General features: G+C 41.3%; 1 protein-coding gene across 2 annotated transcripts in view; it reads left to right on the top strand.

Moving 5' to 3' along the window:
• Positions 1 to 16,789, top strand: part of LOC147747523 (vitellogenin-A2-like) — a 59,135-nt gene that overhangs the window by 16,052 nt on the left and 26,294 nt on the right. For both annotated transcript variants that reach the window (XM_086953988.1, XM_086953987.1), the window contains exons 13-20: positions 108 to 205; positions 1,304 to 1,428; positions 3,391 to 3,492; positions 5,278 to 5,397; positions 5,488 to 5,677; positions 5,828 to 5,921; positions 12,453 to 12,638; positions 16,246 to 16,393. In XM_086953988.1, the coding sequence (XP_086810114.1) occupies positions 108 to 205; positions 1,304 to 1,428; positions 3,391 to 3,492; positions 5,278 to 5,397; positions 5,488 to 5,677; positions 5,828 to 5,921; positions 12,453 to 12,638; positions 16,246 to 16,393 (1,063 nt within the window). The remainder of the gene's footprint in view (positions 1 to 107; positions 206 to 1,303; positions 1,429 to 3,390; positions 3,493 to 5,277; positions 5,398 to 5,487; positions 5,678 to 5,827; positions 5,922 to 12,452; positions 12,639 to 16,245; positions 16,394 to 16,789) is intronic.

Genomic DNA, 16,789 nt, shown 5'->3' with positions numbered 1-16,789 from the left:
AGTGGAAGGTTATGTTATGGATAAAAACTTAGAATGAAATGTGATCATATATGACAAATCATCTATAACAAGAACTCAATGATAAGAGTTAACATAATTTCCTTTAGAGCTGCTGCTTCAAGTGTTGCTGTAAAGATGTTGAACCCCATGCTCGACAGAATGAGCTATCGTTACAGCAAAGCTTTACATGTCGGTTCATTCCAATGTAAGTACATAAAATGTTTAGCAGACACTTTTCTAATTGTTTTGCCTGTCTGTCTACAAGTTTCCCAAACCCTACCAGCTATGATGTATGCCATACAAATGCATAATACACAAAAATATATAGGTGACCCTTGAAGTTCTATAGAACTATGTCTACAATTAAGTAATAATGTTCATATAAGATAAATGCAAGTAAATCACAATTATCATATTATCTTTACTACAAACTATCAAAAGTCATCCACTTTTTTACAGACAGAAGATATTTTGAAATCATGGAAAGCTTTTAACCCTCACTCACTATCATGATTGCCTTCAGTACCAAATATTAGTGCTCTAACACAAACACACCCTCCACATGGACAGGAGGAAGACAGTGTGCTGTTGGTACCAGGAGTACACTGAGAATCTCGGATGTGGAGATCTGGAGGAACCCAAATTGAAAGAAAAAGAACTCTTAGCTTCAGAATGGAATGTTAAATTAGTGTTTGAGGATACCTTGATCTAGTGATTACACACCTCATCTTTGATGGTGACACAGATAAGAACAATTAAAATTAAAATTTGGGGGGATACAAAATACCTAAGCAGTGATAATCGATCATTTGTGGTTTTACCTATTTCCACACAGTGCTAAGGTGCAAACATTGACTGCCATTGGGTCAGAATGAGATCCCACTCAGAATGTGCCTATGAAATAGAGCTTGTTGTGAAAGTGTATTTCCAAAAGTTCTTCCTCATTGAAGGTGCCTCTATTGAAATGTATATGAATTGCGAAAGCGATGTGTGCCTAACTTGGCCAATAACACATTCCTCATAAACTAACATGGATGATCAGCATCTTTAGGTGGTATGTAGGCGTGAAATATGGGCTTTCTGTGCATATATATCAAAGAACATTTTCTCAGAATCGTTTATATATTTCAAGTTCAACACATTTCACGCTGATGGGGCAAAATCTAATTATTAAGTGCACATGTGCTGGAAACGTAGAATCTTGTACAGTGTCTTAACTTGTGCGAGGGCCACAATAAAGCGGCAGGAAGATGAACCATCCATTTAATTTTTTAAAGAACATGTATTTATTGTTTTACTATAGATGCACTTATGGCTGGAGCAACCGCAGATGTCTTTATCATGAACAGCGCAAACACAATGTTCCCAGTGTTCCTCCTTGCCAAAACCCGAGGGTACATCATCGGTGCAGAGGCTGATATTCTTGAGGTAAAGACTGCTAGTTTGCCATGGTAAAGGAGCCCACTTGTAGACCAGTAAATAAATAATGGATGAATTGTCATTGTAACCAAAGCACTGAAACCTTCAATCCACTACTCTGACCCTTTACCTGCAAATTTCTTGATTGCGATGAAGAATTCAATGCTTCCACTTTGGACCAAGATATTCAATGCCTCCCTACTTCAAGGCAAGATCCCTGATTACCTAAAGACGGGGCAGCTAACTCCTATTTTCAAAACTGCCATGGCTGACCACGAAGACCCCAACAACTTCCTCCCAATCACCAACATTCCGACTCTGGTGAAGCGCCTCAATAGGTGTCTATGTACACTTTGCAACCACATAGACCAATTTCATCTTCCTGACCAATTCCATTCTGGCTTCCCTACGGTTCATAGGGCTGAAACAGCTATTACACACATAGTTGATGACATTAAAAATACTGGATCAAAACTAATCTTGCCTTATAATCCTCCTCGACCTCTCATCAACTTATGATACTGCCAAAGATGACAGCCTCCTAAAATGCAGATTGGGTCTATCTAGGTCTGTTTTAAACTGGTTCACATCATTTCACCACAAAAGGATACAAAGAATTAAGGTCAATCAGTCTCTGTCCAAGTCTACATCGGTCACACTAGGGGTTCCACAGGGCTCTAAGCTCTCATCCACTCTATTTAACCTGTTCATAGAGCCTTTAAATAAAATCTTGAAATCATCTAGCACCGACTATCACATGTATGCCGATGACACCCAACTTGACCTGACAATCTCTTCCCTGAGGATATCAGGCCCATCAACGTATCTCATATATTAACTCTCAAAAGGAATTCCTCCTAATCGCCCCACCCAAGCAATTTCCCATTATTGAAGAATATTTGAAACAACTAACTGCTTTTAACTGCATGCTACACATCATAGATTCTTCAAGCTTTCTAGGATTAACACTAGATAAGAACATGAACATGCAGGAGCACATCAACATCACCACCAGAGGAGCAAATTCCAAATGAGCATCTTAACAGCAATTAAACACTTTCACCCCCTGATGATTTTAAGTCTGCTGTTCAAGCCCTTGTAATGTCCAGGCTGTACTATGGAAGTGCAAACCTTTGAGGTTTATTGAGATACAAGAGGGCCTTAACTCCGCAGCAAGGCTCACCACAGGATCCAAAAGAAACAACCTCATCTCAACTGATTTGAAATCTCTAAACTGGCAACTATTTAAGGCTAGGATTCCACTACAAATTGCCTGCATAACCCACAACGCTTTACACTTCAACACCTCACGTACATTGCACAAAAAACTGGATTGATCTGGTGGCTGTAGGTCCTCTAGAAGCACCAGCACTTTATTGCTGAAACTACAGTAATTTCATAAAGAGAAAACCTACAACTGTGCCTTCTCGGGCATTGTCCCTAGAATTTGGAACTCCCTGCCCTCAGAATACAGACTGAATCCCTTACCTGTGACTTTCAAAAAAGAAGTTAAAGCCTTGCTGATGAAGACTAGAATTCACGAACTCTACCTCTGGACCACGTTATGGAGCATTCTCTTCAACCATGTTTGCAACTACCTACCAATGCTTCTGTTTGTTTTCATATTTGCATTGTCCTTCAGGGGGAATTAATACCACCCCCCACCCCCTTGACTTTGCAACAGCTATTTTCATTCTTGAATTTTCTTGAGTGCTCTGATACCCTCTTGGGTCTTGTTTGCGCTTTATAAAACCTTATTAATAAACATAAATAGAATAAATAAAGGTAGATATAATAAGAAAAATGTGTATCAGAAGATGGGAGAACCCTTGCAAACCAAAAGCCAACTGCCATGCTGCTGTAAGGGAATAACTATTGCAGTGCATAATATACCAAATCAGTGATCAACATGTTGCTAACTAATACATCACCGCTCTCTACAGAAACTTACATTTGAATATTTGTTACTAGATTGCTGTCCGAGCTGAAGGTCTGGAACAAGCTCTCAGGAAACAGAATGCTCCATTTGCTGAATACCCTATGCGCAAGAAAATCCAGCAGATTGTAAAAACGGTAAGGTATTCATTCACATTTGTTGAACTTATTATTTACACAATAGATTTAATGGCAGGATTTCCATAAATACCAGGGCACACCCATTTCAACTTCAGTCAGTCAATGCCTGTCAAACATCAGATACACTCCCACTGAAAGTCTCCCACAAGTTCTCACTATGTGCACTGTTGCTAACGTTAACCATTTCAGGTAGTCAGTGAATCACACAAGAGTATTGTTTGAAAATAAATTTTTCCTAAAATTCCTCAAATAATTTTGGTTATGATTTAGAGGCACGCAGCTATGTGAAACCCACTGGTTCCTATCAGATATAAATCTACCACTGGGTGTGTTATTGATGGCTGCAGTGGTGTGACTGCTGTCTGGATTTGCTGCATCTGCCAAAAACCAGAAGATGTTTACAAAAATACAAACTTTGTAGCATAATGTTTGCTAACACTACTTTTTCATTTAAAAATGTCCTAAAAAACTAAACTGAGCCTAACAATGTATATTAAATCAGTCTTTCATAGACATGCATCTCTTATTTTATTAATAGTTATTCATTTTTTGATAAGGTACAAAGATACCTTACACAGACACAGAACAAGGATAGTAAACTTTGCTGCTAGAGTAATGAAGAAGAGCCATAGGAATAGATCTGTCTAATGATAAAAAGCCTTTGGGAAAAAGCAGGTCTTTCTTTGTGCCTGAAACGTCATTTGGTGTGGCGAGCATGTATTAAGTTATTAAGTAGACTAGGTCACTCCACTTTTTTGTTGCTATATGAACAAATCATTTAGGTGCAATTACAGTGACCCATCAGAGTTTAAGACACTTACACAAAATGAAGCTAATTTAAATCTCACTTGACACATGAGGTCCTTGTTTCTACTTTAATAGCAGAGCACCACACATCATTCAGATTTCTACCTTGTTGGTGAGTCATGTATTGATGAAAGCGCTACAGCTAACGCATCATGAGCCCCTTTAGAAAACTTGACTTCCAACCACCCACCATGCATTAGTGGCCTGTAATCATTACTTGTGAAACAAGTCCCTAAACTCAGGCCGTAGCAAATCAATGTCCTTGAAATGCAATCAGTTTGAACTCTGAGTATGGGAGATATTGAGTTCCCTGCATGTGTCAGTTCCAGGCAGGAAAAATAGACCCATCCTATTTAAGGGGCCAACAGAGGTATAGACCAAGTGCATAGCCCAGGTGACCTATTCATTTGGTCTATACTGCTGTTGGCCTCATACATAGGGTGTGGAAGGTGGGTGATCAGGTCAGGAGTTTCCCACACCAGAGCCTGCTTGAGGCTCCGCTGTCTGAAACATAATGGGTGTCCCAACCCAAACTAAAGTGGAGGAACAGGATCTTTCCTGAATTACAGCAATGGTGTCCATAGTTTCCCATTACATAAGCTGGCTAAAGGGTTCGCTGGCACTAGTGGTTAGATAGTTCAACTATAGGTGCTCTTGCAACCCATTTCTTTAATATGTGACTACTGTGGTGACAGACACATAGAACAATTGCTTTTGGACATGTGAGGGGCTTCAATAATTATCCTAAGAACACTCTCTGATGTAGGGCATCCAGAGACCGGGAAGCCCTGGTGTACACTGATGCGGCCCAAGCCTTGGGCAAAGGTTTACTGGCTAAGATTTAGTTTGAATGGTATCTGCTTTCAAGAGCATTGCATCAAACACTAATTACTTAGTGAAGTTATTTTTACAAAGCATTTTGATTTTATAAAGCTGTTTTGTATTTCTTACAACTTGTGTTCTCTGTTTCCACAGCTGCTGGGCTTTAAGGCTCTGCCTGCAGATGCCCCATTAATCTCAGCTTACATCAAGCTGTTTGGTCAGGAGATGGCCTTCCTTGACATTGACAAGGGATTTATTCAGACCGCCATTAAGGTAACCACAGCTCAATTCTGCATTCTCATAGCTCTCTACAGCAGCAGTACCTCGCATTAAACGATCCTCTGTTTTTTTCACTTACTACAGGCCCTCAATGAACCAGCAGCAAGACACAGTATGGTGAAGACTGTTATCAACAAACTTCTTAATGGTGTTGCAGGGCAATATTCACAACCGGTGTTGGCAGCTGAGGTTCGCCAGATCGTTCCAACTTGTGTTGGTCTGCCCATGGAATTGAGCATATATTCCGCTGCTGTAGTGAATGCTGCACTTAACAGTAAGTTTCTAATATTCATTTATTCAATACTTATATCAAGAAATTATGATGAGAACAACAGTTTAATATTGAGCTAGTGCTGCACAGAGATGTGTGCCTATTTTGAATATTTTTATCTGTCTGCTTCAATACTAATCTTTCTTTTTGCAGCTGATGTGAAGGTGACTCCCTCTCCATCCTCGGATTTCAGCCTTGCTCAGCTACTTGAGTCTAATATCCAGGTTCACGCTGATGTAGCTCCAAGGTAAAATAGATATACATTAATTTATTCAATGAAGACTTGCTGAAATATAAGTGACAAAAATTATCATTGTTAATATCCAGTATGACTGAACATTCTGCACCTACATTTGAAAAAATTGCCATAATCCTAATGATTTTTTTTAATCGTAAAAAGTCAGATATAACAGTTAGGCCCCAAGTATTAACCAGATGTAACCAGGTGCTGAGATGACAGTTGGCTGAAATTAATGGTTCTGGTCAGTATATTTGCACCTAACTACGGGGCCGATTAGGATGGCGCTGAATCCGCATCATCCGGGCCGGCGGAAGCTACCGCCGGCCTGGAAGATGCGGATTCACAGCCGCGGCCACAGAAAACACCCACCGCCAGATTAGGATGCGATGGGATTGCGGTGGGACCAGCGGCGGACGGCAGGTCCGTCTGCCGCTTATCCGCGTGGTGTGGAGGGCTATTTGGTGGCGGTGTCTGCAAGACACCGTCAGCCAAATTAGGATGCGCATTTAAACATGCTTTTCCACGGCGGCTTTTCCGCCGTGGAAAAGCATGTGGTCTTTAATGTTTGGGGGCCTGTTGCGGGCCCCCAGGGTGTCGGGGGTGGGGGGTGTACATGAGGGGTACCTATGGTACCCCCCAGCATTTACATGCACAAAGCTGCAGGCACCACGTGGTGCCTGCCGCTTTGTGCATGTAAATGTAAAACATGCATTTTTAACCTTGCGGCGGGTGCTGCTTCAAGCAGCACCCTCCGCAAGGTTAAAAATACAGGATGTGACTGCCAGGGTGGCGGTCACATCCTAATTGCACCAGAGGGACCACTACTGCCCCTGCGGACGGTCCCTCCACCTCGAGGATGGCAGACGGATGCAGGTCCGTCCGCCATCCTAATAGGCCCCTTAGTCTTATATCAGTTAAAATCAATGAAATCGGGGAATAACTGTTGATTCCTAAAGCTCATGGCAAAATTATGTGGGATGTAACATACACATTTTCCACCTGCTTTAACCAAGTTGGTGCTAGGAGGCTGGTGCAGGACATGGCTGAAAGGAGGAGAGGACAGTTGATTGGACTGTTATTTGGTTGGGGAGCGCTGCATGTTCCCCCCTTGTTCTGGCAGAAGGTCAGATGTGGAGGGGCAGTGCTGCACTGCAGCACTATCCAAGTCTGAGTTTACTGACTTACTTGTAGCTTATTGTTTAATGTTTGTGTTTAGTTAAAAGCAGCAGATGCAATGTTTAATTAATGAAACTTTGGTTGCTACCAGATGACTTAATAAAGTGTGTGTCTCTTAGAAAGAGTGTGGTTCAGCCCTACCTGGTTTACACTTTAAACACAACATTCTTTTAGCTTTGGATCATGTTTATTAAACATTTCTAAAATGTCTTTTATGTATGAGAACTCACAAAATGTCCTGAGCACGAGCAAAACAAGCTCCACCTTTTAAGGATTACAAGAATGACAGGGATGTGTTCAAGTTTATGACACATACGCTGTATTTATTATACATTGTGTATGTGTGTCTGTCTATTCCATACCTTCAAAAAATCACTTTCAAATTGCTTTCCAAACGCATAGGTTCTTATAAAAAGCCTTACACAGGCCTAGTGAAGAAGAAAAAACTTCTGAAACCAGAAACATATTATTATGCATTCCACTTTCCTCTGATTTCTATAAACCGTGCATATTTGAAGAGATTTACAATATTTGTCTTGTACTATTAATACCAATGATATTGATGATAGCTTAAGGAATATTTAGAATTTCTCAGTTTGTTGAAATGGACAAGCTGAGAAATGGGTATAGAAAATTTAGTTGGTTTTACTTTTATTAACCAACTGCCTGAAAAATAGTCTTAACAACTGTGGGAGTTTAAGTGGGCCCACTAGATCATGATGATGGGTGAGTAACCGCAGGCATTTGATGAATGCTGTACCAAAGCGCCCACAAAAATAGGTTAAGTGGAGCAAGCAAAAAAGCTTCTTAAATGTATCCCACAATTGGGTTCTATGAGTCAGGTTTAAAGCGTACTCTAGGGAAATAAGGAATATACAAAAACAATGATTGAAAAAGCAGGAAAATTACAAGAATAATGGACATCCTCTCCTCTCATCCTCTCCTCATCCTCTCCTGGATCTCACAACTCTACAGCGCGGGGATGCCTACGGGTCACCAGGCGCTCTATAAATCATAAAATAAATAAATAAATAAAATACATGTAGTTGTAATCTCTGCTTTGAAAACGTTAATTATAGTATACAGTCCTTACTAATTACGCTTTAGAAAAAGAATACAAGTTGAAATATAGGGACATGAATTCAATGTGGGCACCAAAATGATGGACTTTAGCAGAAGTCAAAAATGACTATCAATCTGTGTGGTCCTTGAGCAGAACAGGTGCCAATGTCTAAGCCGATTCATGTATAACTATAGTTTAATAAGACTTTGATTATTGGATCAGTGAGTGCAGTCACCACTGAGGTTGAAGCATAATCAGCTTACTGGCGACAAAACAGAGTAATTCCTCGTTAGGTTGAAGAGAGGTCTATCTATTCCACTGATGAAAGTTTCCTTCACTGAGTTACTATAATAGATCAAACTTAAGTATGGACTTTAAGTAAGACGACAAACTGGCAATGTAGAGCACCATATTTACTTCCAAGCAGCACTGTTAACATACTAAGTTTAGACTTTCTCTTGTTCTTCGTAAATATGATGATAACTTGCAAAGATAGAGGTTGATTCAATGACTCAAATTAGTCCAGAAAATTAGTTTGAAGGTCTATGTATTTACATGAACTCTACATGATATAGCGCTTAAATACCAGACTGCCTCCTAGAACAGACAGCAACATTATGATCATCTGAAATTAACCTGTTGAGTATCTTTAAATGCCAAGGACAGAAGATGGGGAAAGAAGCCTCTCATGGCTACAACCCGGAATGCGAATTGCTATTCCTACCATTAGAAGAACCAGTACCCTAATATTTGCTGCTTGGAATAAGTGTATCAAGAATCAAAAGCAATTAAATGTGGATAGATATGTAGTTTTTTTGGACAAAGCTTCATCAATTAGGTTGTAGGATACGAACTTGAACAACCTTGCAAAACTTAGAGTACAATTTTTGTAGAGTAAGTGCATCAGAGATGTTGTTTAATAGTGTCCATCTAATATTTGTAGTGCAACTGAGCCCTCACATTTACAAGAATTGTACCTAAGCTGCACATAACTAATATAGTTATTGTGAATCAAAAATTTTCTTTTTTAGTTTGTGAGGAAAGATGTTCATGTTTCCAAAATAGTGTTTTAAACAGCAATTTAGCCTTATCTATAGCAATTTATTAAGGTTGTAGCCAGCACATGAGCTTAATGTGAATGTTGTCTGTAACTAGGACCTTTTTCTTACCTCTATTTGCTAATTGGGATTTAGAGTTTTTCTTCCACATACTTATAGATGGAGGACGACGAATGGGACGCTTTCAGTTTGTCCTGGTGGAGCATTTGCAGTGCACACAGTCATAATTTTCCTATTTTGCAAAAGTAGAAACAAAACTACCATTCCCAGAATGAAATTGCACCTTTATATGGCCACATACCCTCACGGTGACTCACAATATTTCTGTAATGTACAGTTAAGTATACATTATCCCATACACTTCATAGTTGAAACTTGTGAGAAGGTTGAAAGGTGGGTGGTCTGGCTGAGAGGGCCAAGATGGCAGTTGCACTTTGAGAGGGCTCCATGACCTCCTCCCAAATCTGCTGTTATCCTCCATTGTCAGCCACACTGGTGACTCCCAATAACTGGAGGCCCAGGGAAAGGCCGGCCATTCCAATGTAACTTGGAACCCTGCAGGAGGCACCCAATAGTTCACGGCCCACTCCAGCTTGGGAAATATTTAACCACATAAGTCGTGGCTCATAAGAGGATGGTCCCTTCCCTCCCACAGTGGAAGACACATGCAGTCAGCTATTGCCTGCTTGTACTGCCCACCCTCCTCAAAGAACCACTGGGGGCAAGTGGGCTGACGGTAGATCACCAACAAGTAGAATCTACTGCCACCCTTTGCCCCCTAGCCACACCTGAAATTCCTGAGCCAGATCACACCAGACCCACATGGGCATGGCCCGGGAGGCATTCTCAATGGCCACTTATTTCCCCCTGTACCTAGTGAGGCGAGGGACTTCTGTGAGGGGCGGGGAGCAGAAAATGCCTATCATGGGCATTGAAAAGAGGCTGCCGTAGGGCCACAAATCCCGAGAGCTTGGGTCTTCCCTCCCCCAATAGAGACATGCAACAGTGGTCTGCTGGCTCCTTCTGCTGCCCTTCCGAAAGGACCTCCTGGCGGGCCAGTGACATGACATCTTACATCAGCCCTCTGCAGGGAAAGTTGGGCAACAAAGAAGCTGCAGCACTACAGATCTCCATGGGAGACTCATGAGATAGCCCCTGAGCTGGTCACCCTTGCCTGGGCCTTGGGGGACACAGGGTAAGTCCTGGAGAGACCAGAGGTCAGAAGGTGCCATCAGCCTGTCCCCAGAGACCTGTGGAATCCTTGTGATACCCAACCCCTGCCCTTGCCTCCAAGAACAGTGTGGGGTGGGAACTGCATCATGGGGGAAAGACAATGGCATGGGTGCTCCATCTAAAATGGACGAATACATGGTTCGCTCCTCTGGTGTGACCGATCCCCACAAGAATGTCTCACTCATGCAGCTCCCTGTGGAATCTGGAGATCCAGTAACCATCCTGCAAGCCATCTGGTCCTTCCAGAAAGCAGTGGAATCCAAAATAGGAGTGATAAAAGTTGATGTCTCGATCCTATGCCAAGATCTCCAGAATGTGGCATCCAAGGTTACTGAAGCGAAGAGCAGGGTCTTGAGCCTTGAGGATGACATGGCATCCTTGAAAACGACAGCTCCAGGCTGCTGTCTACTCTCATTGCCCTTGAAGCTCAAGCAGAGGACAGCATAAAATAGGTTGCACAGAAAAATGGTTGCGCTGGAATAACTTATTCTTTGTCGATTTACCGGAAGCTATGAAGATTAAGAACACTGATTACTTCCTAGAATCCTGGCTTGTGTCCTTTATGCTCTCAGGTCACCTGTCCAACTTGTTCATAATTGGAAGGGTTCACTGCTCTCTAGCATAATGACACCCACTGGGGGGCCCCAAAGACCTCTGATTGTATGAATATAGAACTATAAAGGAAGACACATGATCCGTCGAGGAAGCCAAACAAAAAATGTGTGCCATGAGCCACCACTATATGCTGATATTCCCAGCACAACTCTAAGTCCTCCTTCAAAAGAGATCCTATTTCTATGAGACACCCTAGGTGGCATGGTAGAGGTTGATCTGAACTACTGGATCCTAGGACTCATTGGGATCGTTCCCTGAGCAACACCTCTTGTGCAGCAGCGACTGCACCACAATGATCCTCCTGGTGCTGTGTCAGTTCCAATAAAGGCTAGACGCTATACACCCTCCCACAGCCCACCCACTCCCAATGATACCAGAAACTGAGAGACCAACCAAACCTAGATAATCTTCACCAATGGGGTCACCTCTGTCCTGGAGACTCACTTTAAGAAGAGAGTCTGGATACAGACCACTTGAGCAGAGACCTTATGACTACTATGGTTTGTCCTGGTACTATATAGTGTGGATGTAAAAAATACTGTGTGATCCTAGGACGGAGGGGGCTTAACTCTAAAGACCGTTATCTTCGGCTTGTGTTTGTTTATGAGTTTTTTAGGCAGATGTATGAGGCGACAAATGGTTCTGGGGAGGAAGTGCAGGTGGGTGTTGTTGGGGGAGGTGACATTATGTGATCTGCTGTTAGTTTGTTGTTTGAGCCAGCCCCTTTTTCCTAGGCCCTGATACACAGCACAAACAATTTGTAAACATCTGTATTTTTTTAGCAAATTGCTCGCCTTGATGGAGACACCTCACTCAGGGACTGCAACCCATCTGAAACCGCATCCCAGATAAAATGATATTCTTCTTAATGGCTTGAAATTTGAACAGTCTCCTGGACCGCATACTATGATTTGCAGTGCTAAAACATGCCACCAAATTCAACCCTCAATCGCAATGTTACAAGAGATACATGTTTCTCATTTCCTCCAAGTGCCTTTAACTTGAAAGATCTTGGAAGAACAATTTTGCTGGTCTATTGCTGTCAAGCTAATGATCCAAGAATTTTTAAGCAACATATTATTTCTAAATATGGGCTTACCTTTTCCTTTCTCTATCTACTAAGGCAGATCATATTATCTTATATCAGGACTAACATGAATGTGTACCCTAAATTTAAATTATTTCATATTACCTCACACTGGTGGCTTTTCTCTACAAATCAAGTGTCGCACATATTGTGTTAACAAATACTCATACTCATCACAGACGTGGTAGATGCGAATTTCCTATTGTATGCATGCAGTCCTACTATGACCACCGGCTGCTGGTCCACAATATATTGGTGTCTCGCTAGTGTGTTCATGACCACAAATAGTACCATTTTTCTTTCAGTGTGTCCAAGCACACAGTTGCGACTATGGGTATCAACACCCACCTCATCCAGGCTGGAATTGAGTTTCATGCCAAGGTTCGTGCAAATACCCCAATGAAATTCACAGCCAAAATTGACATGAAAGAGAAAAATATCAAGGTTGAGACAACGCCATGCCAGCAGGAGAATGAACTATTAATAACCAGGTATTCCATCTATTTGTATATATTTGTTAACATGGATTTGTTGCAAATGCTGAGGTGTTGTTTCCTTTATCATAAAAAATTCTTAAAATTTTAAAAATAGTTTTCCTGAGAAATTGACGTGACTACATTTCATAACTAGAGGATCTTAATGTTTCTTTGATTTGGTAAATTATCAAGGTTCTGAGCATTCCTTTTTAACAAGGCAAAAGCACTAACATGTAGCAAAAAACATCTTTGGTACTGCATTGCCAAACCGGTTGCTGTGCTTCATAAAATAGTCCCTTTGTTTTAACGATAAATGAGAAGATATGCACCACTCACCTACAATTTCATTCTATGAGGGCATAAGCATGAGGTTTGGTTTTTACAATGTAACTGCATGGCAACAGCTGTACTAAGTGTGTGTGCTCTTAATTGAAAATGTGGAATCTCTCCTAAGAAGCATACAGCTACTCTCTCTATTTTTGAAAGGTACAGGGAGAGATGGTGTAAATTTCATAGACAGCCTCACACTCTATTTCCATTTAACATGTTTGCTTAGCCCAAATGTATATGGATGTCAATTCCTGACCTAAAGAAGTGTTGGGGTATTCATATCTCTAACACTAGTTCTGGTCTGTACTTTTCACCCATACATGGTATTATACATCTATCACTCAGAACTTTACAGTAGGGATAGTAACCAATTACCCTTATCTTCCCAAAACAAATGCTCCAACAAACATTCCATAGTCTCTGTTGTGTTTTTATCCACCAACCTTCCCTTTTTACCTTATGTCTATGAGTGAAAATGTCAAGACTAAAATGTTCTTTCCCTCAGAAAATGATGGGTCTGCATGTATTGAAATGGAGAAAAAAAGTATACAGTGTCACAAAAAGCAAAGTACACTGAGACTTCAGTTTTGGTTTTTGTAGAAAGAGTCATCCATCTTGTTTTTTCCAGACCCACACCTCACAAAAAATTGGTCTGTTTGGCATTAGCTGAGCAGCTCTAAAGCAGTAACTAAAATTACACAGTTAGGTTAGACCTTGATAACTTCATATTTCTTGAGTCATTAATTATATAAATTGTCATCTACATTTCAGAGCACTGCCCTAGAACAGGCCATGGATAATTTACCCTATCGTTACCCTCCTTCTTATAGTTCTATCTGGACTTGACTCCATCCTAACTAGTACTGTTTTTATATGATGAGGTGTTCATAACATATATACTACTTGTGCCTATGACAATAAATTAAAAGCTAAAGGTAGATTCAACTATACACAAACCGACCAGTAGATATAAGATGGCATGTGCCAATTCCCTTCACTGAGATTGTGTTGAAAATCCATAGGACTTTTATTAGCAATCCATGAAGCAGATGTAAGAGTTGTAAGTGGAGATATAAAATGTGTGCACCCATCACAAATTAACTTACAGCTTAAATAGCTACCAGACACGACTTCGATAAAGTTAAATACTGCAACCTTGAAGGATAAATTGCAAGAAGAAATGACACAGTCAACAGTTCAATTGAATCTCTGATTGTGTAGCTTGTTATTTGTTTATACAAAGATAAAACTGTCCCTAGTGTAATCTCAGATCTCCAAAGATCATCTTTTAGAGTGAAATTGCTTTGCTGTCCTATTTCTAAATTGTGTAACCATCTCTGTTAAACATGTATTTGTTTCATAAAAGCAGCTTGAAGTATACCTTTAAGGCTGAACTTGAACCTACATGGCTGACATAATTATTGAGCACTGCATATTGTTTACAAGCATGTTGTCCTTTTACTGCAGGCTTTTTGTTATCACCTCCAAAGAGGCAATATTTTTATAGGACAGAATGTTTATATCTGAGAATAATCTGATAATGATGTACTGGTGGCGCTCTTCCTGGGGTTACCTCATGGATGTTCTGCATGTTTTAAGCCACAATCAGATGTGCAGCCTTTAGTTAGAAGGAACATAAACAGCGAAGTCTTCAAATACAACCCTTCATGGATGATCAACTAGGTAAAGTGTAAATAAGTGTAAATAAGCACTATTTTTCATTGGCTACCAGTGGAGTTGTTGATACAATTATTACAATCAGTTTTGTGATCTGAAGCAAGAGCTACAGCAGATCCCTCTGAGAACATGCCATACATGAGCTGCATAGAAATAATTGTTATCCTTGACAAGGGTCAATTCATTCATTAAAGGTCAACTCTGTGGCTCCAATACTGGAACAATCTTCCAGGGAGTGCCAAATGCACATGTAAATATTTGCGTTATATTTTCCAACTGTACATTGGCATTGTGGCATCTGTGGAAAAGTTAACAAAACAAAAGATATTCTATTCAGAACATCTACCATTTGAACTTCTTTTTAAGCATTCCTCGCCCCATGCCTGAAACCTACAAATGCAGCACATTGTCTAAGGACTAAGGGGCATATTTATGAGCCCCTTGAACTGCCAGAGCATCACTTTTTGTGCACTCTGTCAGTGAAATCTAATGTAAGAGGCCACACAAAGCCACTTTGCGTGACTTTGAATGCCCAGCTATGAATTCCCATGCAACACCCATGGATTTTGATTCTTCCTTTGATTTTCAAAACAATGTAAACCCAGTATACACCAAAAGATTATGGGGCTGATTAGGATGACGGGCGGACTTTCTCCGTCCGTCATCCTACCGGGGTTTGTGACCACCTGCCATAGGGGCGGGGGTCCCGTGGGGGGTATTAGGATGTGCCCACCACAGTGACGGGCACATCCTGCAATTTTAGCATTGTGGCGGGCGGTGCTCTCTGCACCGCCTGCCACAATGCAAACAATTCATTAATGCATTTGCATAGACAAAGTGGCAGGCGCTGCGCGGTGCCTGCCGCTTTGTATATGCACCCCCCACCTCTCCTTCACTCTGGAGGCCCGCAGGGGGCCACCAGAGTGAAGGCCGCATGCCTTTCCGTGGCAGCATCGCCGCCACGGAAAGGCATCTATCCAAGCCGATCATAATATGGCTGGCGGTGTCTAATAGACACCCCCACCATATTAATCCTTTTCCGCCCCTGCCGCAAGGCGACCGGGGTGGAAAAGCAGCGGACTTTCCGTCCGCCGTGGTCCTCCCCCGCCATACTAATATGGCGGGGGGAATTAAGGTACGGATGGAGGTCAGATTTGCCCCGCCAGGCCGGCAGTGGCTACCGCCAGCCTTCTGAGGTGAGACAAAACAAAGGGAAATAACTTTATTTCTCCTCGTTTTTTCTTCATTCCATGTGTGCTGCATTCTGCAGCACACATCAAAAGAGGAACATGACTCCCAGGGTTGTTTTTGTGCAGGAAGGTGGCACTTCCTGCAAAAAAACAATCCTGCAGACAACACAGGCTGTCTTGCACCATGGTGCAAGGGCGCCTGCATTGGCCCTAGTCTCCAAAAATGCCTCCAGCACATGGGGACAGGACAGAAATACACTGTATTAGACATTTCATTTTGACGTAGGGCAGTGTAGAAAGGTTGCCCCACGCCAAAACCCCATAAATATGCCTCTAAATGCAGAATGTAAAGCTCACCTCTGAACCTTCTGGTGCAACCCCAGTCCACCCGTCAGATTCATAGTATTTATTCTTTGTGTCACCAGAGCTCAGGTGTTTGCTGTTACAAGGAATGTAGAAGACCAGGATGCAGCCAAGAAGACCCCATTATTGACACAAGGAGCTGTGCCAAACATTCTTAAGAAACATTTTGAGACAACAGGAAAGTCGTCAGCCGAAGCTGCCAGCATGATGGTAATATGGGTTTTACTACTTCACTGATTCTAATTGAAAAGGGAATAAACAGGCATATTGAAATCAAGTACATGTAATTCTGTTCAAAGTTTTATGCATCCAAATTACAAATGAGCAAGGTTTCAAACTTAATGCTCACTTATAATCAAATACTTAGGTTTCAGATCAGGACAAAGCAGAATAATTTGTGACCAGATGTGGAAATGATTTAGAAACATATATGCCTAAAATTCTAAACAGCACCTAATCCAATGAATGGATTGGAATTCAAAAGAAAAGAAAAGCAAAGAATAATATGAAAAATAGTTGCACATAAGGTATTGCATTCCTTTTGACTTCATGTTCTCAAAATATGGTCTACATCTAAAGGAATTCTTATTAACTACCTGTGCAAAA

This window comes from Lissotriton vulgaris, chromosome 1_1, assembly GCF_964263255.1.
Source record: "Lissotriton vulgaris chromosome 1_1, aLisVul1.2, whole genome shotgun sequence".
Taxonomy (NCBI): Eukaryota; Metazoa; Chordata; class Amphibia; order Caudata; family Salamandridae; genus Lissotriton; species Lissotriton vulgaris.
The sequence above is the reverse complement of the archived record's forward strand: the minus strand, read 5'-3'. Positions and strand labels throughout refer to the sequence as shown.